This window comes from Mesoplodon densirostris, chromosome 5 (genome assembly GCF_025265405.1).
Source record: "Mesoplodon densirostris isolate mMesDen1 chromosome 5, mMesDen1 primary haplotype, whole genome shotgun sequence".
Classification (NCBI taxonomy): Eukaryota; Metazoa; Chordata; class Mammalia; order Artiodactyla; family Ziphiidae; genus Mesoplodon; species Mesoplodon densirostris.
In genome coordinates this window covers 148,460,171-148,486,163 of record NC_082665.1, presented here as the reverse complement: position 1 = coordinate 148,486,163, position 25,993 = coordinate 148,460,171, and the positions used below count along the sequence as shown (strand labels likewise).

The 25,993-nt window shown below is 50.9% G+C and overlaps 2 protein-coding genes across 4 annotated transcripts in view; one reads left to right on the top strand and one right to left on the bottom strand.

Moving 5' to 3' along the window:
• The window catches only part of ARMC8 (armadillo repeat containing 8), a 103,765-nt gene extending 100,636 nt beyond the window's left edge, over window positions 1-3,129 (top strand). For all 3 annotated transcript variants that reach the window (XM_060099631.1, XM_060099632.1, XM_060099630.1), the window contains one exon: window positions 2,474-3,129. In XM_060099631.1, the coding sequence (XP_059955614.1) occupies window positions 2,474-2,507 (34 nt within the window). In that variant the 3' untranslated portion in view covers window positions 2,508-3,129. The remainder of the gene's footprint in view (window positions 1-2,473) is intronic.
• A 778-nt stretch (window positions 3,130-3,907) lies between these two features.
• On the bottom strand, window positions 3,908-25,674 carry NME9 (NME/NM23 family member 9). The gene is made up of 14 exons (XM_060098901.1): window positions 25,642-25,674; window positions 24,871-24,928; window positions 19,920-20,023; window positions 18,601-18,672; window positions 17,715-17,831; window positions 16,528-16,603; window positions 12,745-12,827; window positions 12,345-12,437; window positions 11,260-11,414; window positions 9,701-9,837; window positions 7,686-7,771; window positions 6,664-6,715; window positions 6,395-6,593; window positions 3,908-4,049 (listed from the first exon to the last, which is right to left on the bottom strand). Exons 1-14 carry the CDS (start codon window positions 25,672-25,674, stop codon window positions 3,908-3,910), a joined length of 1,407 nt encoding a protein of 468 aa, XP_059954884.1.
• Between the last annotated feature and the right edge of the window lie 319 nt (window positions 25,675-25,993).

Here is a 25,993-nt window from a genome sequence, read left to right as displayed (position 1 = left end):
GTGTGCTGACTTGTGGATGCTATTAGATATCCAAGGGACTCAGGAGAGTGGGGCTGAAGATATGAATTGGGATGGTATATAAAGCCCTGGAGCTGGCTGAAGTCACTTAGGGAGAATAAACGAGAGGAGAGAAGACAGGAGGGCTAAGGACCATGCTCTGGGACACCCCACCGCCACCTTTAGGGGAAGATGAAGAAGGTCCAGCAAAGGAGCAGGAAGAACACCCAGTGAGGCAGACAGAGACCTGGGTGCATAGGTGTCCTGAACGCAAGGGCGGAGGACGCCTGGACCATGGCCATCCGTCCTTCAAAACTCAAATCAGGTTGTCGCCTCCGTGGAAAAGTCTTGCTGGATCCTTCTGCACCCTGGCCCCCAGGCTTTGCTAGGGACCCCTCTGTGCTCCCGTAGGACACAACACATGGTGTTACGGCTATCAGCTTGCTTATCTGCTCCACAGAAGGGAAGAGGCACTTGTTTAATATTTCCTCAAGTGAATGGCAGGGGCGGATGGAGCCCAAAGAGCTGGGCCCCTTCCTCCCTGAAGCTCGCCATCCAGTGGGTTAAAGACCAATCCCCGAATAAGTGCAGCCCACCCTGCTGCTCAGATGAGTGTTCCGTCAAAGGCAAGTCCAGGCCGGCCACATGCTGCAGGTGGGATGTGAGCTGTACCTTGAGGACGGGAACCTTCACGTCTACCTCCACAGCAGTAGTAACAGCTGCTGGCTTAAATGACAGGCTCTGTCAGCCTGTCTCTTCTGGCCGAGAGCCAGACTATTCTCTGGGTTTCTTTTCTTGTGTTTGTTCAGAAATTAAAATAGTTCTGCTTAAAATCATCTCTGGAATGGCCTTGAAAGAGGCCTCACCAGCATGAAGTGGGATAGTTTTAAGCCCTGGCCTGCATTGCTTAGACCAATCTGGTACTGTTTCCCCAATTTCTATGGCACATACGTTGTCAGCAGTTCTTAAACCCCATTAAAAGGGTCAAGGTCTGAGCTACTCTACCTCAGTCCATTTAAGGAAAGGTGACCTTGCCTACAAAACCATCCATCTGAAAGACTCCTTAGATATTAATAGATAGCAGAAAGATAATGAGGGCACAGTCTCTGAGGTCCGATATAATCAGATATAGCCAAACCCTTAGAAAAATCCAGAAGGAGTCTGAATTGACGATTTTAAAGAGTAATACAGAATTTTGGTCGAGACCCTCATGTGGGCTTTCCCACCATAGTAAAGTCTGTTACCTAAAGACAACATCTTTCAGGTTCTTTGTCTTTAAGGCTTTGTGATCCTTTGACTTTCAGACACTTACAGATGAGGAGCTATTGCTAACTAGGCCTCTCCACCCCAGCCTCAGAGGGCCTCAGGTTTGTGAAGTTATGGTCAATAAGAGGTAGCCTGTGGCATTATTCATAAACTTATTTCCTAACACAACGACCTTGTAGAACCCAACTTGCTCATAACTTGGAGTGGTCTGTATGGAGCTTTCTGTTCTGATGAACTGGACTATTTGCAACTGTCATCCTTATAGAGTCTTAAATAATTGCAAGAATATCCCTTAGCACACCTCTATTAAAACTGTAGATTGTATCCATTACTGCAGCAAAGAAACTGCGCTTGAGTCCAGCTTATCGCTGCCCAATCTGCTTTGGTATACTTTCATCAGCTAATAGTAACAGAAAAATTTAACCTTTTCTTTCCATAACTTAGAAGGGGAGATCATTGCCAAAACCTGACTTCCTAACTTCCACAATTGCAGCCTTTACCAAATCATGATGGGAGAGTAAAGGAGGCCTTCTGAGTCCCAGCTCAAAGGAAGGTGCTTTAATAAGGATCCGGATAGGTTAAGGCATTGCCCACATTGCGCCTTTTCCTCTCCAGCCAGCTCACTTTTTCCCTAATCACTGTAATAAGCCACATCCCACATCAGTCAGTGTTATCAGGCCTAATGAGAAGAATGGGATAAAATTGTAACCTCCCTTCTTCAGTTCTGAGGCATTTGAACCACCAGACAGCCTCATCCCAGGAGCTCTTTGCCCCTCCCACGCACCTTCTAATCAGCCCCTACCCACCTCTTCCCGGGTCAGTGTCCCTCTTAGCTTCCCAGAACCCTAAGTGTCCTCCCCGGTGTCCTGCAGCACTAGATAAAACCTGCATGGCAATAGGAGAAAGTCAAGAATCCCAGATCCATCACAACTGTATGCCAGTGACAAAGGAAAATTATAGAATGTCACTGGGTTGCAGCAGCTATAAGGACAAGAGCAGGACCACAGGAAGAGGATGTGGCCAGCATGGGTTTGACGTGTGTGCTGACCACAGATCTCTGCCCTTTACGGTAGGTGTCCCACTGGGCTTACCCCGGTTCCCTTGGGGGACCTACCTTTTTAGACTTTCCCAGCTACCATCTTTGAACCGTGGGCTTTTTACCTTAATTACACTTCTGAGCTGACGTCTAACAGGAACTTTGTGATTGCAGGGCAAAGATGGCACTGCAGCAGTACCTGGCGTGATGGGAACGCCCTGGGCGCCTGCGAGCATCCCACATCCTTGTTAAAGGAAGTACAGGAACTAGCCTCACTTGATTCCTTCTATTTGCACAAGTCACCTTGGACTGCAGGGAGCTGTTTTGCAAAAGCAGTTTGGTAGGCTTAGATCTCAAATTCACCTTGAGAACATTTGTTTGAGGTAGTGATTTCCTCAGAGAACTGCTGTGTTGTGTTTTGTTTCTTTCTGAGCTACCTGGACTCTATTAGAACAATCAGTTATTTTCCTTTGGACCTACAAGTTTTTGCCTATGCTGCAGACACTTTGTGAGGGAGAATGGCTGTGTGTGCGTGTGTGTGTGCGTGTGTGTGTGCGCGTGCGCGTGCGTGCACGTGGGTCGGGATGAATGGACGTGTGTGTGTGAGGGATACCTCAACGTTTTCTTTTCTTATTTTGTGTGAAAATCTCTTTTCTACAGATTCTCCAGGGTTTAAGCATTGCTTGCTGTATAAAAATCTTTACCGAATTATATACAGTTTGAATGAAATGTTATTTTAAAAACAAAACGATTGTTAAGTGTTCCATAAAGGTTATGTTGGATTTTGGTCAGATGAATATTTGTAAGTAAAAAATATATGCATTTCTGAACCTCAACTTACATAGATTTTCTTTATAAAAAACAAAAAAAGAAAAAAACAAAACGAAAAGGTTGGCTATAGTTGGCCTGAATAACAGGCACGATATATGGTGCTGTGCAAAATAGTAAGCTAGCATCTTATACTGCCGTCAATATCAGCAGGTACAGAGCCTCTTTTCAGCCTAGTTCAATAAGCTCTCAGGCTTCCAAGTCAGATGGACAGGGTGGAGTGGAGTGAGGCGACAAATACACCATAGGTTTTTTGAAACATCAAAGGGAAGTATAACTACTGATCGTGACTGGTGGGCTATGCTTGGCAGGAACTGGGCACCGAGAGCCTCCCAGCTGCCCTAAATCCTGTCACTGGTATAGCAATATATGGCAGGATTGAGAACCAGTCATGGAACCTTAAGCTCCAACTAAAGTAGGTCATCACTTCGTGGAAACAAAGTCCGATCACCTTGTGCTTCCTGAAACAGCATATATCACTGTGAAACTAAAGAACGTCCTATAGACGCATCTGTAGGAAGAAGCAAAGAACAGGATAGTTTAGAAAGCTGTTTTTCTCTTGGCTATATACTCAGCAAATTCTATATACTTGTCACTCAGGACTGCTATTCAGTGTGCTTTTGTAAAATGAGATGGAAATTTTAGTAAGCGACGCGGCTAAGATTTTTTCCTGCATGAAGCCCAAAGCACTGACGTTTGAGAGAAGGGAAGGGGGTCTCCCCAGGAGGACCGCAGATGACCGCCTTTTCCAGCCACTACTGCTTAGCCCTTCGGCAGCTCTCAGCTTGGCACACGCTCCAAGTTCTGGGTCCGCTTCAAGGTGAACTCAACGGGGTTGCACTTGACTGTTTGAAGGTACAGCCAGCCTCGCTTTTCCCTTTGCTCTGCGAAGTTCAAAGGCATCGCTGCCAGGAAGCGAGGTCTGCGGCCCAGAAGCTTGCCCTGAGTGCGTGCACCCGATGGGTTCCCCAGCCCACCAGCCACTCCTGACGGGGCACCCCATCACCAACCTGCTCCTTCCCTGGCAGAGTTAAATATGTTTGATTGCAAATGAATGTTTTTAAAGTGTATTTAATGCCGTTTTTTTCTTTTCTCAACACGACCACCCAAGATTCAAACACAGAGATTTCCAAGTTTTTATTTTTTTCAGAACATAACCGCTTTAAAAATCTGTCACAACAGGAACTTGGGTTTTGTGCAAGCATCAGAGTGCTAATGTGCAGAAGCCAGTTTAAAGAAAATGGAGTGTATTGGGGAAAAAGCCTTACTTAGGCCCACTCATTGACATTTCTAGTACTGCAAAAATATCCTTGGTTGGCATTTGTAACACAAAACACTATAGAGTTGGTATTTAAAGTACCAGGTAAATATAAATAAACCAATAGTGAATTGCTGAGACAATCTTGAACCCAGATAGCATTGGAAAGTGGAAAGCCCAATGAAATGACACTTTCACACGTAAACTCTGTGGATAAATCTTGCCTGTGGCTATAAACAGATGGTCAAAGAAAAAGTGCTTTACTATGATTAACTTTTCTGAGTTGAATGAAGGAAAATGTATTTATTAAAAGAAAGCTGTTTGCTGCTTTATGCAGGTGCAGTGTTCAGTCAGCAAGGAAGTGGGAGGAATGGGACGTGGTCTTGTGTTTCCACCCAAGTTCTTAACTAAGCTTCTCGCTCTCCTAATACTGCATTCTGTTTCTCCTTTTGTGCCCTGATTGTAACCCAAAATTTATGAACTAGAAAAGAATGTCCAATTTAATAAGTTGCATTTTTTTCCTTAAGCACTTTATGCAGAACAATACATGTTCTTCTGGTAGTGTTTGGATAATATGATTTTAACACATGCTAATAAAAGCCAAGAAAAAAGCATGGCAACTTCTAAAAAGGAGTCTGTTTTCCAAATACCTAGAACATTAGGAAACATTAGAAGATGATGTGTACTGGCTTTCGGAACCTGAGATTCTTGGTGAATGAGAGGCTGGGAAGTGACTTTGCATTTCAGAGTGGGGGGCCAGCGCCCTAGGGTAACTGCAGCTTCCGGGGGCCTCTGCAGCGGTCTGCGGCCCCCTCTTCCTGGTCTTTACAGGTGGCCACTTCCAGCCACCAGGACTACCCCCTCCGTCCTGTGCCACTCCTCCCCTGCCACCACCCACTGGACTCAGGCCTGGAGCTTGGCAAATGACCGTCTGCACAGGCGCCCTGCATTTACTGGGCACCGCCTTCTCTTCCCCGTCTCTGAAGTGTAGGGACGCACCTCCTGTCTCTTGGCCTCACTAGAACCGGAGAGAGAATCAGGGGCGCCTGCCCTAGAGCGTGTGAGGAAGATGGTGAGGCGATTCCCCCGCCACAGGGGAAACTTGGAAGCGAGGCCTGGGAAGGGGGGACTGACCCCAGATCCTGCTGGAGAGCCGACGGGGAGGTTCCGGACACCTCGCCACCTGGGATAGGGGCTGGTGCTTTCCCAGTCCTACTCCTTTGCACTGACCTTCCCTGGTTGCTGGGCAGGGAGGTATGTGTCAGTTCCCAGCACAAGGGAAGTCTCGTTCCATGACCTGGCCTCAGGGAAAGCGGAGGGAGCCCCCGTCATGGCCACATTGGGACCCACCGAGCCACCTTCCTCCCTCTCTCCCTGCAGCCCTGGCTGAGTGGAGGGCCTGAGCCAGTTAAGCCGCGTCCTTCACTTCGTGGGGCTAGGCCTGCCCTCCACCCTGTCAGGCGCTCACACCCAGGAGAAGCCTTAACGCCTAAAATGGCACCCATCCTGCAGGCCCAGGGTCTCTGCCAAGGAGTTCCGTCCTCAGACAGTGAGCAGACATTTCAGCCTTCCTCCAGATGGCTGCCAGCTGGGTGTACCCCCAGCAGTTCATTCAGAGCCACACAGCACTTCTCTTCCTCCCCCTCTGCTCTAGCCCCATTCCTTCCGCCAGGAACCTTCTGGACTCTGAGAAAAGAAGCGCCCTACAGTGCAATAGCAGGAAGGAGCGTGTCATCACACCTCCCACCCCAGCCCTATCACGTAGCGTCCCTCCTGCTTTCCCCGTCCCAGCCCTGCCACTCCCAGCTGCTTCCTGGGGAGGCTGAAAGGTCATCACGGACACCAGCACAGATGGGCCAGTTCCCCCACCTGCTCTTCTCTGTCCCCTGCTTTCGGAGGCCTTGGTCACTCCATTTATCACGTCTCATCTCTCCAGTGATGGCAGTGTGGCCTCCCAGCTTCCGGGGAGACTAGACGGCTGTCAGCTGGGTGTACCCCAAGCAGCTCACCCAGAGCCACACAGCACCTGTGGTGTGGAAGACCAGGCGTCGGGCTCTGTTGCCAGCTCTGAGGTGAACACGCCAACCGAGTCCCCGTCTCGAGGCCACTCACAAAGGGAAGAGCACAGCCCCAGGGAGGGCTCCACTGGGTGTTTCTCACAGAGGCCTGTGCTGATGCGCTGAGCACAATGGGCAGGCGTGTTTCCATCTAGAGGTGACACAAGGTCATGGGAAGTGCAGCCACCCACCCGCTGTCACAGGCCACCCAGTGTCCCCACCTTCTGCAGCCTGACTCATCCTGTCCCCGGTGCCAGCACAGAGGGCCTCATGCTACAGGCCGGAGGAAAGAGCAGTGCACCTGTAAAGGACAGTCTTCTGGGAGCTAACGGCCCATTCAGAGAGCTGCTTCAAGTCATAAGCATGAAGCCCCCTGGAGAAAACCAGCACATGAGAAGGAAATCTCTGCCATTTGCCTCGTGCGGTAGAAGAACACAGCCTTTTCCTCAGTCCAAGAGGAAAGAGTGTGCCTGGGCTCAGTGAATTTACAAATAAACCAAAGAGCAATCCGGTAAGAGTAGCTGCCATGTTACTATTCACGGGTAAAGCTAGTTACTGAAAATCTCCTGTGTCCCACGGAGGGAGCGCTAAACCAGGCAGTAGTGAAAGGGGGCGCCACCACTAGGAGTGCTCAGGTTTTAAAATGAGGCTTTAGCCAAAATCAGAAACCAAAGAAATGGGGGAAGGGGGCATCAAGAAAATCAGATGAACCCTGGTTCCAAACGTAACCCCCAAGCATTGCTTTCTGAACATGCCCTGATTCATAGAGATGAATCTGGCATATTCCAGGACTACCCTTGTGGCCTGGGTGGGCAGCATGAAGATGTAAAGCTGATTTATATCTGCCCCCATGTCAGTAAGCTCTGAAGTGTCACATTCAGTCTTGTTGCACTGTTTTCAAGTCCGTTGTTACCAAGGTAAGCTCTAAAATTGTTTCATCCATAACGTAGATTTATTACTGGGAAACACTGTCCTCTGTAACTCAGTATCCCCTGAGATGACACTGTATCACGGCAGAGTTCAATGGCTGATGGCCATTTATTTTCTAAAGTCCCAGAGATGGCCAAAAAAAAGTACATGTTCCATATTCGTACTGTTTAATAAGGCAGGAAAGTGGATACTGTTATTTTTATTCATGAACGATAACTAAACCAAAAAAGTATTGGTGCTCAAAAGAGGAAGTTTGGGTTCTGGAGGTTTCCTTACGTGCAGCAGATACGAGTGCACTGGCGCTTCATCTCACGGCCTCAGCCTGGTCGCAGGCCGCCTTGTCCACGTCCTCGGGGGTGCACAGCGCCTCACTGGGGCCCTCTCCTTCGACCTCGAGGCCTGTGGGACAACAGGCATGCTGTAGGACTTCTTACAGCAGCCCTGTCCCCAAACTGTCCACAAGGGAACAGCGGAAAGGGGAAATCTAAGTACATCACAGATGGTGAAGTTAGGGGTCAGGGTGGACAGAGCAGCAAAGAGAGGTCCTAATATGTGTGTTAGGGACTCGGAAAAAATTAGGAGAGGAAGTGACATTGGTTGAGCACTTGATGTGGGTCAGGCCCCAGGCTATGAGCTTCACCATGTTTTGTCTCCTTTCAGCTTCACAAGAGCCCTCTGAGGAGGAGGATTATTATGGGGCTATAATGGGCCTCTCATTATCTCCATTTCACAAATGAGGAAACTGCGGTCCAAAAAAGGAAGTAAAACTTTCCCAAGGCTATTCAGCTAATAGATAGTGGAGCCAGGATTCAAACCCAGGATTCTGTCTCCAGGGCCCAGAAGAAGTGCTGGGTGCGTGGAAGGCACACCCTGCCCCTGACAACTGAGAAAGCACAACATACATGTCGGACAAAGGGGGAGAACACCACACCCCTATGAGGCTGCTTCAAGGTCATCCCCGCAGGAAGCTGCGCACTTACTCCCAGGTATGGTCCAAGCTCAGACCCTTCTGGAATTGTTCCCTTTGCTCGTTATCCCCTGAGGCCAAAAAGTCAGGCTCACGATCTCCCAACACTCTCCCCGATGGCCCGATGAGTGGTGCCCAGCCAGTTCGCTCTCCTCCTTTCCCAGAGTCGTACCTACTTGTTTCCAGTCACCACCCCCACAAAGGGATGAAGATGTCACATGACCCTGGACACATAAGGAAACACGTCGTGGGCTCTCCCTGAGGGCAGGCCCCCAGAGGAAAGCTGGTCCTCGCAGTCACACCCACACCAGAGTGAGTGTTCTTCCCACGGAGGAGGGCTTTGGAGAACCACCACACGCACTTGGATGTTCAGACTTGGGTCTCTGGTCCACAAAGAGCCACACTTCCCGGGATTTCTCAGCCCCCTAAACTCCATCACACTCCCAGCTTGTCCCTCAGCTGGCAGCAGGCAGCACCAGGATTGAACGAGGGCCAGCAGGGGTCAGCTCCCGCACTTCCTTTCCTTGCCCTCAAACCACCTATTCTTGCTTGGTTGGATTCAAATCTTGAAGAGACCATGACGAACATTTCAAACATTTAGGTAAACCGACTGGTTAAAACCCAAACATTTAGGCACACGGAGGTTATTAGCGTTTCAGATCTGCAGGCAGCCTTCTCCCAAGAATGCCCTCCCCACATCCTTTGCTTTTCCCAGGATGTTCACCCCCTGGCCCCTTCCACCTCACTTCAAGGCTCAACCCAGAGACGTGCAACACGGCGACAGGAGCAGCACGGGCCGGGTCTGGTTCTTCCACTCGTGGAGTGGGGTGAGTCACGTGCACCCTGAGCCCCGTGGGTTTCTCACCCAGATGTGGAGGTGGGGATGACCCAGCACGCTTTTCCCAAAATGTGGGGTCTGAGGGATACGAGAGCCACCGCAGCGATGGGCAGAGGGCCCTTCTGTGAAACCCTCTGCTTCTCGGCGACCCCACCAAGGGCTTGATGGGGCACGTGGAGCACAGAGGAAGTGAGGGGATGACATCTGGCCTCTGCCATGGAAGTGGGCTTCCAGAAAGTTAGTTACATTTTCTGGGTGGTTTCCACAGGAGAATGCAAAAGTAACTTTGTAACGAGAGTTTGGCTTCAAAGTAAAAATGCAGCCAAAAATGTAATGAAAAAGCAAAACTGTTACTCTGAAAACACAAGAGAGCAGGACTGCCGCTAAAGTTACGTAATGGGCCCTGTTTCCCCAGCAGGCCCTTATTAGATGGAGGACTTGGTTACCACATAGTTACTGTCAGTACCCGCCCCCCATCCCCGCTGCAGATTTAACACAGACCAGATCTGCCTGGATGACTTACCCAGAGGGGCTTCCGGAACCTGGTCTGAAAACTTAAAACTGGGGAAGAGCAGTGCCACTTCCCGGCGGGCATCTTCCGAGTCCCGGCTTCCGTGGACCGCATTAAAGGGCATTTCTGTGCCATACTGAGCCCGGAGACTGGGAGCATGCAAAACGTACAAGAAACGATCGTCTCATTTGAAAAGAAATGTTTTGCTCTCTGGCAACATGGCCACCAGCTACCAATCAGCAGCTGGCATTTCTGTGACATGGCTTTCTCTGCTGGAAACGCCAGGAACAGCAGCAAGGGTGATAGTAGCCACGGTGCTCTGGGCACCTTGCCAGCGCTTAACATACCTGATCTCGTTCCATTTGTGCGGCAACCCTGTGAGGGAGACTCTGTCATGATCCCCAGTTTAAATATGCATGAGTTATGGTGTGAGCGCAGGAGCTGCTATTTTATTGCTGTTACTACGGGGGCTAGGCTAGCACCCTGCCGAGGGCTTGGTACAGGCTGGCATAGTTAATCCCCCAAGGTCCCCTAAGATCATGCTAATATTGCTAGGACTTCCCGTATGTCAAACAATGTTCTAACTTCTCTCTCTCTCTTTCTCTTTCTCGGTCTCTTAATCTGAGGCAGGTCCTATCCTATTATAGTTCCCATTTTCCAGATGAGGAAATTAAGGCAGAGGGATTAAAGCATGGATGACCCAGGGTCACACAGTTAGTAAGAGGAAGAAGAGAGATTCTAAGGTCGGTGCTCTGAACCACAACACTGTACAGCCTCCCCCGACAGGTGCTCATATCCCCCTTTTATAGATGAGAGAACTGAGGCTCAGAAAACTTAAGATCTGAACCCTGGGCTGTCTTTCATCAGCCCAGGCTGCCTCATATATGAATATTCCCGGCCCCCTACAACTGTTAGGTCACAGTAAAAACTGCAGTTAGTCTCTTGCTGACTTCTTTCCTGTTGATGAGGTCTCTCTCAGCTTCAAACGCAAGACACAGTGGATTTCGCATTGGTGGTGCCAGGCTAAATATTCACACAGAGCCAGGGAGCAGACCAAGGCTGTGAGTATAACAGAGTGCTCAGACTCTAGGGGGCCTCAGGACACCTTGGGTAGGGAGTAGGGGAACGGGGGTTGAGGAGGTGAGTCTACACTGCACATTCCTAGGCCTCCCCCAGAGTCTCTGACTTGGCAGACCTGGGTGGGGCCCTGGAATCTGTATTTCCTGGGTGAGAGTTGCAGGTGGCTCTGGGACCATATGACGGGACCCTTTGGCTGCAGAGAGAAGAACAGTGAGGACCCAGCTGCAGCCTTCAGAAGAGGGAAAGAGGCAGCAAGGAGGCGCCCAGTGAAGAGCTGGGGGCTGGATCAGAGGGAGAGGATGTCAGGGTCTCCACAACTACCTAACAGGGAGGTCAGGGACTCCCCTAATGTATGACAAAGAGGGAGCTTCATGGCCATCGGAGAGCCTTCTGTGTTACCCATGGTTCTGGGCTGAACCTCGAGCAGGGCTCTCAGCTTCCTTGGATGCAGGTTCTGAGATGGATGCGAGGACCACAGCTGGTGACATCACCTGTCAGGCTGCTCCCTCCTTGCCACAGCGGGGTCACAGGGTCCCATGAGGGCTTGCCAGGCGGTGACCACATCCTCGGTGCCCTCAGCCCTGGTGAGGATCAGGAGGTGGCTCGGTCCACTGCACATGTGATGTACCAGCTTCTCAAATGCCTCCTAGCACAGGGAGGGAAGACGGTGAGCTGGGGCAGGGGCCCCAGGGCCTGCAGAGGGCCGGCGGGCCCATCCCACCCACAGGATGGGCGAGCGTCAGCGAACGGCCTTGCCACGGGCCTGCATGCCCGCGGAGGGCCCCGGGGAGGCGGGGGGCCTAACCACACCCAGATATAAGTTAAAGGCAGGAAGACGAGGCTTCGAGTGGACTCCCTTGGGGTTGAACATGAGATAATAAGTTAGATGGGAGCATTTAGAAGACCACAAATATGGAAATAATGCGGGTGCTGGATAACCAGGGGATGCGGCTGAGACTTTGTGCAACCCTTCCGCCTTCTTCAAGTAGCAGTACTCAGGCTTCCTTTGGGGAGAAACCCTTCCCCATTTCACTTGGTCCTAGGCCAGCTGACAACCACAGTGCCTATCCACCCCTCCACGTACACACCCCCTCACCTGAGAGGTGGAGCCCAGGCTCACTCACCGATACCCTCCCTCCCAAGTGGGTGAGTCACAAGCAGAAGCAGATGGAAAGTGGCTGGATGTGAGTCCCCCAACAGCAGCGCCCGAAGTGACGGTCCGTGAGGTCTCGCTCCTGAGGGCCCTACCCCTGCCTTGGTTCTTCTCCCCACACCTTCTTATGCAACTCCTTCGACTCTCTTCAGTTCTGGGGGTCATGGAGTATCCCTCCGATAAATTCCTTATTTCATCCCTTATAGCTGGAGTCAGACTCTCATCCTTGCTACTAAAGAATGTCTCCCTGATGCAGCCCGTAATTATTATTCGGAGAGCAAGTTCATGGCTTGCTTGGTGTTCATATTCTTGCTCTTCATAATACTCTATTTTCTCCCAAACTAATAGCAATCTATAAACACGATGCTGGAGAAAGAGAAAGAAATGAGAGTGTTTTGGATAAGTGGAAGCAGAGAAGCTGACCTCTCCGGCTCTGTGTTGGTAGAAGAGTCGCATTTCTGCTTCTGTCATGGTTCTCTCTTCATTTGTTAAAATGTCAAACCCAGCTTCCTGGATCTGTAGGAGATATATATATATATATATATATATATATATATATATATTCTAAAAGGGTAAAGCAAGCCCAATTTCACATTTCAATGTGTTGAGAGTAAAAGATGACGGGAAAGGCAACATTAAAAGCAGTGGAGACCCTCGTCCTCCAATTCGATTTACAAATTGTAAGTTACTTAAATGGAATTTTAATTAAAACTCCTTAGAAGCCTTCTCTCCCCCTAGGACACTGCTACACAATGCTCCACCCCTGATTTTCCACCGGAGGAGACATGAGGATAGTCAGTAAGGTAAGCATTGTCTCTCTCACCTTCATGATAATCTCATCCGTCTTCCCATGGACCACCGCATCTGGTTTAATGACTGCCAAGGTGCAGGCCCTCTCTGATGACACTGCAACAAGCCGGCGATGGTGCTGTCAGACGCTGGGCTCTCGGGAGCCCCTCCGCAGGGACGTGCAGCCCCGCACGCAGCCCCTGGCTTCCCTCCCCTGGCCTCTTGGCTGTGCTTGTGCAGACCTAGACTCTAGTGGATGCAGGGGTCTGGCTCCAGACCCCAACCTCAGCCTGGCTGCAAGGGACATGAACCTGGGAGGGAGGGCGTGGGGAGGGAGGAGAGGATGGGAGGTGGGGGAGGAGGTCAAAGACAACTCAGGAACAAAAACCAGAAATAACCAAAAGAGTCGGCTCTTGTCCCTTCCTGTCACCCTGTCGTGATTCTTGACCTCTAACTGCTGCCGACCGTGTTCTCCTCTCGGTGTGCCTTTTTGCCTTTCCCGGCATGTGGTCAGTAGTGGCTGCCCCAGGCCCCAAGTCGGCATGACTGTTCAGGGCCAGCACGTTCTACCAAACTGCGCCTTCAGTCTCCTCTGTCTCTGTTCACACTCTCCTGAGAATTGGCCAGCTCATTGTTTGGAGCCCAGGCACCAGTCATAGATCACTGGCCAGTCTACTGGTGGGCCGTGTCCATAGGTCCAAGCAGCTCTGGGGATGAGGAAGGTGCCGCGTGGCCGCCGTCCACCGCTCAGGCCCGCAGACGCCATGGGGAGCTCTGTGTCTGGGCACAAACCCATCCCTGTCAGACTCCTGTTTGTATGGCCTTGGCCTTGGTGAGCTGCCTACACTCTCCACAGACTCCACACCCCTCCTTGGCCAATCTTCTGGGGTTTTTTTTGTTTGTTTGTTTGTTTGTTTTGCGGTATGCGGGCCTCTCACTGTTGTGGCCTCTCCCGTTGCGGAGCACAGGCTCCGGATGCGCAGGCCCAGCGGCCATGGCTCACGGGCCCAGCCGCTCCGCGGCATATGGGATCCTCCCAGACCGGGGCACGAACCCGTATCCCCTGCATCGGCAGGCGGACTCTCAACCACTGCACCACCAGGGAAGCCCCAATCTTCTGTTTTCAACTTTTATACCAGTTGTGTTGTAACACGACAGTATCTGCACCTGAGGAGGGCCTCCTACTTTGAAAAATCTAAAAAATGTGGACTGCAAAGGTGTGAATCATTTTAAGCAAGCCAATCTATTCATTATTCCATGAGCACTATTTCTAACGTCCTATGAACACTTGGACTTTAAGGGACTCTTACAATAAATCCCCTTATAAATTGACCCATTAATGAGACCGCCTAGAGGTATAGGGTGAGAAGAGAAGAGACCAGGCCTGGGGCCCTGAGAACTCCAGCCTGAAAAGGGAACAAAAGAAAAGAAGCCAAGGAAGGGGAGGTGGTGGAGAGGCCAGAGAAAACAAGAAGGAAAACGAGAAAGGTCTCGACATCTCAGACACCCGACGAGAAGAGGGCTTTGAGTAGGAAGACGTTGGGGACATCAGCCAAGCCCACAGAAGGATGCCATAGGGTATGACTGGAAACTGCCCACTGGAGTTGGCACCAAGAAGATCGCTGGAGGGCCTCCCTGGTGGCGCAGTGGTTGGGAGTCCGCCTGCCGATGCAGGGGATACGGGTTCGTGCCCCGGTCTGGGAGGATCCCATATGCCGCGGAGCGGCTGGGCCCGTGAGCCATGGCCGCTGGGCCTGCGCATCCGGAGCCTGTGCTCCGCAACGGGAGAGGCCACAACAGTGAGAGGCCCGCATACCGCAAAAAAAAAAAAAAAGAAGGTCGCTGGAGCCTTGGGGAGCGGCAAGGGGGCAGGGGCGGAGGAGAGGGTGGCCCGAGGAGTGTGGACCACGTTCAGGAAGCTAGGCTCGGGGGAGAGGAAGGCTAAGGGCAAGGGTAGGCTTTGGGTAGTTTTCTAGGTGGAGAGACCTGATTTGGGAGAAAATAATGGGGAAGGGAAAAAAGAGGTAATCCCAAAAGGAGACGACAAACGTTTCCTGCAGAAGCCAAGTCGCTGATTTCCTTTTCACGCTTGAAGTTTCTTGCTCTCCTAAACTGTGCCTCTTCCCTTGTTAGGATCCAACTCAGAAAGTCCTCGTGATCCACACGTGAATAAGCAGCTTTCCTATTTCAGGGAGTAATCAGAACTTCCTTCTCTCTCCAGCTCGGTTCTTGAGCTGCGTCCTGGTTTCCCCTGGTGTCTCAGGGACCGTCAGGAGGCACCTTGCCAACAACAGCCTCTCTAACCTCTGGCTTCTCTTCCCACTGTCAGGTCAAGGTGTTCTTCTCGTATTAAAGGTTCAGGAAGAACAGCAATGCTCAGGAGTGTAAAATCCATGAGTTAATACTTGGGGCATAAGTGGAAGAGGGTGCAGGGCTGTGGGGAGGGAAGGGGTTCAGTACAGCTGACTTTCTGACACTTCAGAAAAAAGGTGAAAGAAGCTCAAACTCTTGAGCTCAAATAAGGACTAAGGGAACAGCAGCATCATTACTTTACCTTATTAGCATCACTCCCTCCATTTTACTAAGGGAGCCTTTCCTGATGCCCAGAAATTGCCGTGAAACTCACAGCTGTTATAACTGAACATGATCAGAAAGCTGTGAAAGTTGCCCAAGATGCCATTAAAGGGCAGGAGGGACACAACACAGTATGTTTGAAGTCAGGTGATTGGAGACAAAACATTTTATGGGTTATCTTCCCAGAGTTCAGATCGCTCAATAAACTGATTACTCATATATTTTTTAAAGACACATCAGGGACTTCCCTGGTGGTCCAGTGGTTAAGACTCCGCGCTTCCAGCGGAGTGGGTGTGGGTTCGATCCATGGCAGGGGAACTGAGGTCCCACATGATGTGCAGTGAGGCCAAAAAAAATTAAAAAATAAAAAACACGCCTCAGGGCTTCCCTGGTGGTGCAGTGGTTGAGAATCTGCCTGCCAATGACGGGGACACAGGTTCGAGCCCTGGTCCAGGAAGATCCCACATGCCGCGGAGCAACTAAGCCCGTGCGCCACAACTACTGAGCCTGTGCTCTAGAGCCCTTGAGCCACAACTACTGAGCCCACGTGCCACAAGTACTGAAGCCCGCGTGCCTAGAGCCCGTGCTCCACAACAAGAGAAGCCACCGCACACCACAACGGAGAGTAGCCCCCGCTCGCCGCAACTAGAGAAAGCCTGTGCCCAGCAATGAAGACCCAACACAGCCTAAAATAAATAAATTTAAAACACACACACACACACATCAAATCCGAGTCTGGGGCCTCCCTGGTGGCGCAAGTGGTTGAGAGTCCGCCTGCCGATGCAGGGGATACGGGTTCGTGCCCCGGTCTGGGAGGATCCCATATGCCGCGGAGCGGCTGGGCCCGTGAGCCATGGCCGCTGAGCCTGCGCGTCCGGAGCCTGCGCGTCCGGAGCCTGTGCTCCGCAACGGGGGAGGCCACAACAGTGAGAGGCCCGCATACCGCAAAAAAAAAAAAAAAAAAAAAAAAATCCGAGTCTGCTCAGCCCTTTTTTTTTTTTTTTTTTTTTTGCGGTACGCGGGCCTCTCACCGTTGTGGCCTCTCCCGTCGCGGAGCGCAGGCTCCGGACGCGCAGGCTCAGTGGCCATGGCTCACGGGCCCAGCCGCTCCGTGGCACGTGGGATCTTCCCAGACCAGGGCATGAACCCGTGTCCCCTGCATCGGCAGGCGGACTCTCAACCACTGCGCCACCAGGGAAGCCCTGCTCTGCCTTCTTGCCACGCTTGTTGGTTCTGTACTCACCCGCATCCTCATCGTCACCATCTTCCTTTTCGTGGGAAAAGCATTCATCTTCATCAGAAAGAGCCTCATCTTTAATCTAGTACAAATTGGTCAAGGACAGTAAGTAGTTAGCTAATTAAAACTCCACAAAGACCTTCAAAAACCAGCAGAAGCCAAATAGGTAAAGGTCCTAAATGCAGAGCAGAAGAAAAGGGTCAAGATTATCAGCCTTGGAGACTTATCAGGAACCTTTTGAGTAGTTGGGTGGTAGGGAGCCGGGGAGGAGAGCGATTGAGGACCAGGAAATCCATGCTGATCTTAAGGTTTAGAGTCTGCGGGTTTCCACGAGCATCAAGTAGAAACTAAGGAAAAAGAAAGATGAAATAGAGAGTTGTCAAGAAGACAAAGTAAGAATTGAAGTGCAAGTAAATAGTAAGCAACTGGCTACACAGTGCAGGTAGTATACAGAGATCATTTATCTGTGGAGTAGGTACAGGCATCTGTGATTTTCTTTCTTGGGGAAAAATTGCCAGTTTTCTGGGGGAACAAATAGGATTTGACTCCAATCCATTCTATGAAAACAGGGCTTTGCTCTTTGGAACTGAATGTGAAAACGTGAACAGTGAACATGGAATAATGTTAAGGCTCCTTTGGCCGCTGCTCAGGGCACCAGGAGGTACTTCTTTCTACCCAAGGTGTGTCGGTCTTCAAAGGCTGCCAATTTTTTGTGAAAAACTCGCAGTCCACGTTGTCCTGGAAGTAATTTACCAAAATCACAAGCAGTGCTGATCCTGTTTCTCAAGGTAATGACCCCTTTCTAGTTAAAGAAATGAACCCTCTGGGATCACAAGTTAAACTCAGGAATGAGAAGGGAGGGCAGGTCACCAGGAGAGATTTCCCCCTGAGGCTGACTCCTTGTATCCACTTCATGTCCATTTCTGAATTCGTTGTCAGGGTTCCAGAAACCCTGTTAAGAGATGCAGTGGGGATGAAAGGGAAAGGGATAAAAGACGTTAAAGTGTTCTGGATGAAGGCAAAGACTTCAAAGAAGATTTCCTAGTGGGACTTGCACCCTCCCCTGAGCCCTCAGAGGCCCCCAGCCAGCGTGGGCATTTAACGCAGCTTTCCAAGGACAGTGAAGACATTGGCGGGGCAGGGGAGGGACCTGCTGGCCTGGCCTGGGAGACACTTGTGAGCTGGCCGCTTACCACTCTCCGTTCTCTGCCTTCGGCCAGCACCCTCTTTTCAGCCTGCAGCTGCTCTCGGATGGTTTTCTGCAACAGAGGGGCGTTTGCTCCTCTAACCAATGCCACCAGCTCCCCTCCCTAGAATACAGCACAGATGTCCTGCTCAGACCACACGATGGGCAACCTCCTTCAAGAGACTTGAGGTTCCAAGAGCTTTGTTTAGGAGCGTGCCCAAGGTCAAGGTCTGTGGACCCCAAGCCCACAGCCTCCATCCACTTCTCTGCCCCCTACCCCAGGCCCCTCCCTTCAAAACTTCCTTCAGGGGCTTCCCTGGTGGCGCAGTGGTTGAGAATCTGCCTGCCAGTGCAGGGGACACAGGTTCGATCCCTAGTCCGGGAAGATCCCATATGCTGCGGAGCAGCTAAGCCGGTGCGCCACAACTACTGAGCCCACGTGCCACAACTACTGAAGCCCGAGTGCCTAGAGCCCGTGCTCCGCAACAAGAGAAGCCACTGCAGTGAGAAGCCCGCACAGCGCAATGAAGAGTAGCCCCTGCTCACCACAACTAGAGAAAGCCTGTGCACGGCAACGAAGACCCAACGCAGCCAAAAACAAACAAACAAATAAAATAAGAGGTCCACGAACCAGAAAGAGCACAGGCCTCTGAGTGAGTCCTGCTCTGTCCCAGGCACTGCCCTCAGGAAGGCCCCAAGCCCAGAATGACTGCCCAGAGCTCCACCCATGAGCAGCGCCGTGATTAAGGGCATCTGTCCTCGGCCAAAATAATAGAGTCAGGGAGGAAACAGCATTCTCTCGCTGGGAGCAGTGCGGCTCTGGGTGAGAGGCGTCCATCTGAACCCTCGTGATGTGCAGCCGTGGGACAGTTCTGGACTGAAAATGTACTTACTGCATAAAACAGAAAGGTCGGCTCGCACCTCCCTCTGTATTTTTCGAGGACATCAAGACAGTCTGCCTCTGCCTAAAGGAAACAGGCTGTCAGCAGGTCGGGTGCAGGGACGGGATGGCAGGAGAACCGCGCGGGACACACACACCACAGCCCCCATACAGAGCACATACACATCCATATCGCATGCACACCACACACACACACACAGACACCAAACGCACATACTCCTCATCCCCCACATACCACACACCACATACATACACATATATACCACACACACACATATATACCACACACACATACACAGACCACACACATGTACATACCACACACACATATATATACCACACACACATACCACACACACATACTGCTACACATGCACGCACCTATGTTACGCATAATATACACACATCACACACATATATCACATCCTCCCACACACCACACACGTGCACACACGTACATCACACATAACACACACACACAGCAACTCCCCTCCCCCGCTGGAGCCCTGGCTTGCTCCCTCTCATGCTCCTTCTTCTAATGCCTTTTATCAGAATCTTTAACAACTGTCAACATACCGGTAGAAAGTGTTGCCAGTGTAGTTTTCTGAGGAATCAAATAAGGGGGATGTGACGGCTTGTCCTGCTCCGGATCAAGGGAGCTCCACCACTAACATCCCACATGTGCCCCGAGTGGCAGCAACAGGTCAGGAAGGTCCCGAGCTCACCTCCGGGTCTGATAAAGCTCCCCACCCAGACCCCTCCTCCGCTCACTCCACAGGAGCCTCACAACCCACTCCCACGGGCGGAGTGCAAGCCCTGGAAGCCCAGCTTCTCGAGAGTGGATGTAAGGGAGAGTCTCGCCTGTGTTCACCGTCTCTGAGCCTCAACCCGTGCAGCTCATCCAGTGTCTCTTGCATGCTTCTCCGGAAGTGATTCCCATTTCTATACACTGACCTGAGTAAACGTTTGCTGAAAGTTCCCCTTTAAGGAGCAAGGATAGAAATCTTAAACCCTGTGCTCTGGAAGTGAAACTTCAGGGTTCACAGTGTCCACCAGCCAAGAGGGAGTGTTGGCCTTAAAGTGGCCGCACGCCTTCCCGGCTCCAGCATCAGGGGCAGCCGAGCCCACAGGGACTGTCGCGAGGCAGGGTGGGGGGGAGGCTTCCTCTCTAGAGAAACTGGTATCAGCAAAAAATCCACAACGGATGCCTTGTCGATGATCTGAAAAAGGCCCCTCAAACTTCCTGTTCCTGTTTTTAAATTTTTAAGTTTTTTACAAGTTGTGTGACATTGTGCTGAGAGAGGACCTTACTAATGCAAAATGAAGAAGGTCCAGGCCGACCTCGATCCTCATCTTCTGGAAGAGGCTCACCACGGGCTTGCAGGGGCCGCACCAGCCTTGGTAGACGTCGACAACTGCGTGAAACCAAGAAGCAGGAGCACTCAGCGGGCACCAGTGCCCAGCACGTCAGGCAAAATTGATACCTGCACATTCCAACCCCCTCCGATGGACATCTGTTTGCAGGGACATTTATTTCGTGGTTAAAGGGATTTATTATCCCAGCAGAGTATGAGCGAGTGTGGAAACACAGCTTTCCCTCATGAACTCAGTGTTCCGAATTCTAAACACAATCAAGTGAGTATGGTGGAAAATCACTTACTTAACATGGATCCTTTGCCTTAAGGAATGTTCAGCTACATTCAGGGTCAGACCTAGCACAGAGAAGCCCTCAGTACATATTTGAAATGGACTGAAACTATCTCTTCTAAAAGGAAGAGGTCACTGTAGGTGACCCATCAGCATGCAATCAACTCTTAGCTACTTCGGTAATAAACATAGCATTAACCTTTCCTCCTGATGCATTGGAAGCCACTTGCTTTGGGTAAAGGAGAGTTTTGTCTTTAAAACTTTACTTTATCAAATCAACATTATTCTCCTGGAAAGTGAACCTGAGAGAGACCTAGGTGGAAACTCTGGTACCTTTTTCTGCTTTGGTCCCAGTCTCTGGAGTGTGGTGGGACTGGGTGTGAGGGACCCTCTTGTCTGATTGCACTAGACCCCGAGGCCTGTAAGAAGCTAAGCAGAGAAGCCAACACATGTGCACCGGATACGCACCAGACCTGCCCAGCCCAGTCAGACGCAGCAAGTAAGTGCTAGATGGTGATGGACCACTGGTGGTCACATTTTAAGGAAGGATGTCTTCCTAAAGACCTCAGCACTCAGAGCTCATGCCTGATCCACACAGGGAGTGTTTCTGTTCTGCAGTTAGAGTGCATCCTCATGGGGAGAGAGTGTGGACAATGCTTATAAACTATCAGCCCTGCCAGTTTTAATGGCATGCAATTTGCAATTTTACTTTTTGAAGATTCACATTTCAAAATTTTCACATCACATGAGAACTGTTAATAAACCATGATATAAATTATCTTTTTTTTTTTGGTCATGCCACACGGCTTGCGGGATCTTAGTTCCCTGATCAGAGATTGAGCCCGGGTCCTCAGCAGTGAAAGATCAGAGTCCTAACCACTGTACCACCAGGGAATTCCCTAAATTATCATTATTAAAATTAGCATAGACTCTGGCACCACTGTCTTAACGCTGTACTGTTGGACTCAGGGGAGGAGGCTTTGCAGTGGAGAGGCGACTTGCATTGGGCATTGTGGAAATGCCAGGCTTGGACGGGCAGAGAGGGAGGCCATGGTGGGAAGCATGGTGGGGGAGTCCAGGGGCCGCTGCGGTTGGGTTGATCAGTGGTGGCAGAGATCACTGGAGGAGTGGGGAATGTGGGTTTGAGGAGTTCCATCCTGGTTTACTAGGCCACGAGGGTTCGCAGTAAGTTTTAGAAAGGAGAGAGTGTTAATATTTACTGAGCTACGAGAGGGCATCTGCACTTTGCTTTTCTCTCAAAATATCCAGCAAGATAGGTATCATTATCCTACCATAGAAATGAGGAATGAAATAGCCAACCCAAGGTTAAAAAATAAATAAATAAAAATTCTCAAGCAGTAGACCCGAGTTTTGGACCAAGGTTTGTCTGATGCCACAGCCTGTGCTCTTTCAATGACTCCAGGAAAGAAGATGCATGAATTCAACAGTATGGGTTAGTTCAGCCAAGCAACATAGTTTTGCAGAGAAAGTGAGAGCCAGGCTGGGTTTAAGAGGGACGAGGAAGCCAGACACAGGGGTGGCTGTGTTGAGGGAAGGGAGAAACGAAGGAATCCCTGAGACTTTGAAAATGTCGTGGAAAGACTGGGGGTGGCAGTCCTGTGGGTGAGAAGGACCACCTTTGAACCCGGCAGAGAGAAAGGACTGGGTGGAGGCAGGGAGAGAGCATCTGGGGAGGGAGGAAAGCGAACTAGATTCCAGACATGTTGCATTTCCAGAACCGACCAGAGAGTCTAGGGCAAATAGCCCCAAAGTCAGCCAGACACCAGCAGGGGCCAGAGAGAAGGATCTGGTCCTCCTCAACATCCAGGTGGAGGATAAAGCTTCTTTGAGGCTCTTTTGAGGACAACAGCTTCACAGGTGAGGGATTTGGAGATTTCAGTAGACCACAGGAATGGGAGAGAAAGGCATTTGGGTGACTCCAGGAAAAAATCCTTGAAGAATTGGAGGACCCTGTATCCAGGCCCACCAAGGAGAACAGGTGCAAGCCCCAGCAGGAAAAAATTGGGACCCACTTAGCTGCCAGTCTCTATGCAGGGTTTGCATTGCTAGGTCAGCCTAGTCATCTGTACCAGCTTCCCATCTCCTCTTGCACTCCCTGGCTCTACGAGGAGCGGTGGGGACAAAGGCACACTTCCCACGGTTGTGGGAGAGAGGTGGCTGAGGACGGGAGAGGAAGTTATGGAGAGATGGACTCTGAAAGGCGGAAGCAGAAAGAGAAGGAAGGAAAGGAAAGGCAGAGAAAATGAAAAGGGAGGGGTGTGTGTGTAAATCTGAATAGACCTTCGCATGTTGGAAGGCAGATGGAAGTGACCCAGCAGAAGACCAGAGTTCCAAGATGGTGGCTGACCGTGGAAGCAAATCTCTGCCGGTTCTAGAAAGAGGGAAGAGCCTGAGTTCCTGGCGACTGCTTGATGAGGAGGGGCAGACGAGCCCCTGCTGCCTTAGGTCCACACAGTTCCCTCGCGTTGTGCTTCGAGCAGGACTCGACAAAGTCCACACTCAATAGATTAGGGTGCCTGGAACGTAGCAAATCCTCCAAAAATGAGGAGCTGGTGGCTTTCTTACTGTTGTTAAAGAAATAGAAGTCATGGTGGGTTTGCCCTGGAGCCATGTTCCGGTTGCACACAAGGCACATGGACAACATAGTTAAGACCTGGCACCATCCACAAAGCCTTGGAATCCCTCAAGTAGTAGAGTGTGGCCAGACTCTCACCCACATCCTGGATCAGTGGAACCGCATTTATTAAGAACCCACTTGGCCCGGGCCTGGACACGTCTGCTCCTGATGGAAATGAAAAAGACAGTGGCCCTGTGCTAGAGTCTGGGGGAGGGTATGGAATGCCTACGTTCACAGGGGCCACACCAGGTTGGGTGTGTGCTGGGGGTTGAGACGGAGTCCCACCCCAAACGCCCTAGAGACACCAGGCGGAAGTGACCACACTTCAGGGAAGATTTCATGCAAGGAGGCTGCTTTAGAGCTGCCTGGGGATGAGAAAGGGTTCTACAGGTTGTAGGGGGTCATGATAGTTCAGGTAGTAGGAACAACGTGGATACGAGTGAAGAAGTGGGGAAACGTGTGGCATGTTCGGGAAACAGGTTGGAGCCGAGGACAAACCTCAGGGGACAGTGGGTGAAGGGGCTGGAGGGATGGGGGAGGGGGGCTTGAGTGCTGAAGTCATGAGTGCAGGGGCTGCAATGGAGAGAGATGAGAGCAGATACCAGCTGATCCAGCAGATGTATTTCTTTTTTTTTGTTTTTTTTTTTTGCGGTACGCGGGCCTCTCAGTGTTGTGGCCTCTCCCGTTGCGGAGCACAGGCTCCGGACGCGCAGGCTCAGCGGCCATGGCTCACGGGCCCAGCCGCTCCGCAGCATGTGGGATCTTCCCGGACCGGGGCACGAACCCGTGTCCCCTGCATCGGCAGGCGGACTCTCAACCACTGCGCCACCAGGGAAGCCCCGAGCAGATGCATTGATAGAGAGAACTGAGCAGACACAGAAATGGAGCCCAGAGATCTCTAGAGGAAAAGAAGCAGAGAAAGGAAGAGTTGGGGAGCAGCTGTGCTGGGCAGCCTCTCAGATGCCGCCAGAGAGCCCTGCCTCCTGGGATTCAAACCTTTGTGTAATCCTCTGCCTTTGAGTGCAGGCTCCACCCAGGGCGAACAGAACAGGGCAAAAACAATGGGAGGTTACTTTTGAGATTAGGTTACAAAAAGGCTGTGACTTTCGTATCTCTCTCTCTCTCTCTTTTCCTCCCTCCCTGAGCCCTGCTTTGGGGGAAGAAAGAAGCTACCATGTTGTGAGTAGCCTTATGGAGAAGTTGACAGCAAGAAACTGATGTCTCTGGTAAACAGCTAGCAAGGACCTAGGTCCTGCCAATGGCCACAGGAATGGGCTTGGAAGTGACCTTCTAAGATCTGCCAAAGCCAAATGACTGAGCCTGGAAGTAAATCTGACTCAGTTGAGCCTTGACATTCTCTGTGTGACTCCTTAGCTGCAGCCTTGTGGGAGACTCCAAGTCAAAGGCACCCAGCTAAGCAACTCCTGGATTCTGGATCCACAGAAACTGTGGGATAATACATGTTTAGTGTTATAAGGCACTACGTTTGGGGATAGATTGTTGCTCAGCAATAGACAATTGATACAAGGAGGACAGCGACAAGGAGGCCCAGTGACAGTGGCTTTGCTGTTTCCTAATGACTGTGCAGCCCCTGGTTCCACTTGCTTGGGTTGCCTGTCTCTCCTTCCAGCACTTGAGTTCTGAGAGATCCCGTATTCCCTTCAGTACCTTCCCCTTTTGTGCCTCAGGTAATTAGAAGAGGTTTCCATTGCTTAACACCAAACAAGCCCTGAGTATGACTAACCATAATCTAAGACAAGGGAACCCTGCTATCCGGCAGTACTAACTAGTTTCCTGAACTGAACTCACAGATGTCCAAGTCAGGTATGTATATAAACACAAAGAAAGTACCTGGTTCTTTATTTATGAAACTCGAGATTATAGGAAAATGATGCTCTTTGCAGTTTTCTCTTCATGGTTCAATATGTCATTTAGCAATTTTGAAAAGGATGGGTCTAAAAAATTATCTTAAATTACCAGTTAGTCCTTTGGAACTGAGCATTTCCTCCCAAAGTTCCTGGGTACTGATGTTGACCTAGCATCAAAGAGAAACAAACGCTGTATTACTGAGGGTGCTGATGGGGAGACAATTTTATGTATTCTTTTGCTCCAGATATCTACCTATTGTTCCCTCTCGCTCTTGCTCTCTCTCTCAATGAAATACTCACAAATACAACTCAAGCTGTCATCTTTCCCCAATCCTCTCTCCTCCTGCCTCCACCCCCAAGAATAACCACTATCCTAAGAAAAATCTCATTAAAAATTTTTAAAACTTGTTACTTGTCCAAAAACACTATATAAAATTGTTTCGTGTCCCTAAATATGCATAAATGGTATCATACTGAAGATATCCTTTTTCAATTTGTGTTTTTACTCAACATTAATTTTTTTAAATTTATTTATTTTTATTTTTGGCTGCATTGGGTCCTCGCCGCTGGGCGCAGGCCCCCTCCAGCCGCCGCGCGAGGGCTTCTCACTGCAGTGGCCTCTCCCGCCGCGGAGCACGGGCTCCAAGCGCGCGGGCCTCAGTAGCTGTGGTACACGGGCCCAGCCGCTCCATGGCACGTGGGATCCCCCCGGACCAGGGCCCGAACCCGTGTCCCGCGCGTCGGCAGGCAGGTTCCCAACCACTGCGCCACCAGGGAAGCCCACAATATCATTTTTACACTCCACTTCCCGCTCCACACCATCTTCCTCGTCCCCCAGCCCCAGTCAAGTGCTGGAAGGAAACTCCTCTTTGAGGCTTACCTGCAGGGCCATTTCCTTCTTCGTGCTCCCCATGGCGCTGCAAAGAAGACAGAAGCTCTGTTACTGACGGAACGTTGCCCTGATCAGCAAGCCGAGACCCTCCTTCAGACAAAGCCCCCCCGCCCCTTTAAGTTAGAGTGGCAGCAAATAAACGCAATGATGCAAAATGGACACCCCACGGGAGAAGCAGAGCTTGCGGCCCGCGGGCTCATCGCTCGCCGGAAGATTTTCTGCGGATTTGCGGAGCCCCTTCCCGGCCCCGGAGCTGGCCAAGGGGTACGCGCAGAGGCCAGAGTACGGGCTCCCGGGCCACGCAGCCCGTCAGGCATCCGAGCGCCTGCCGAGGAATTCG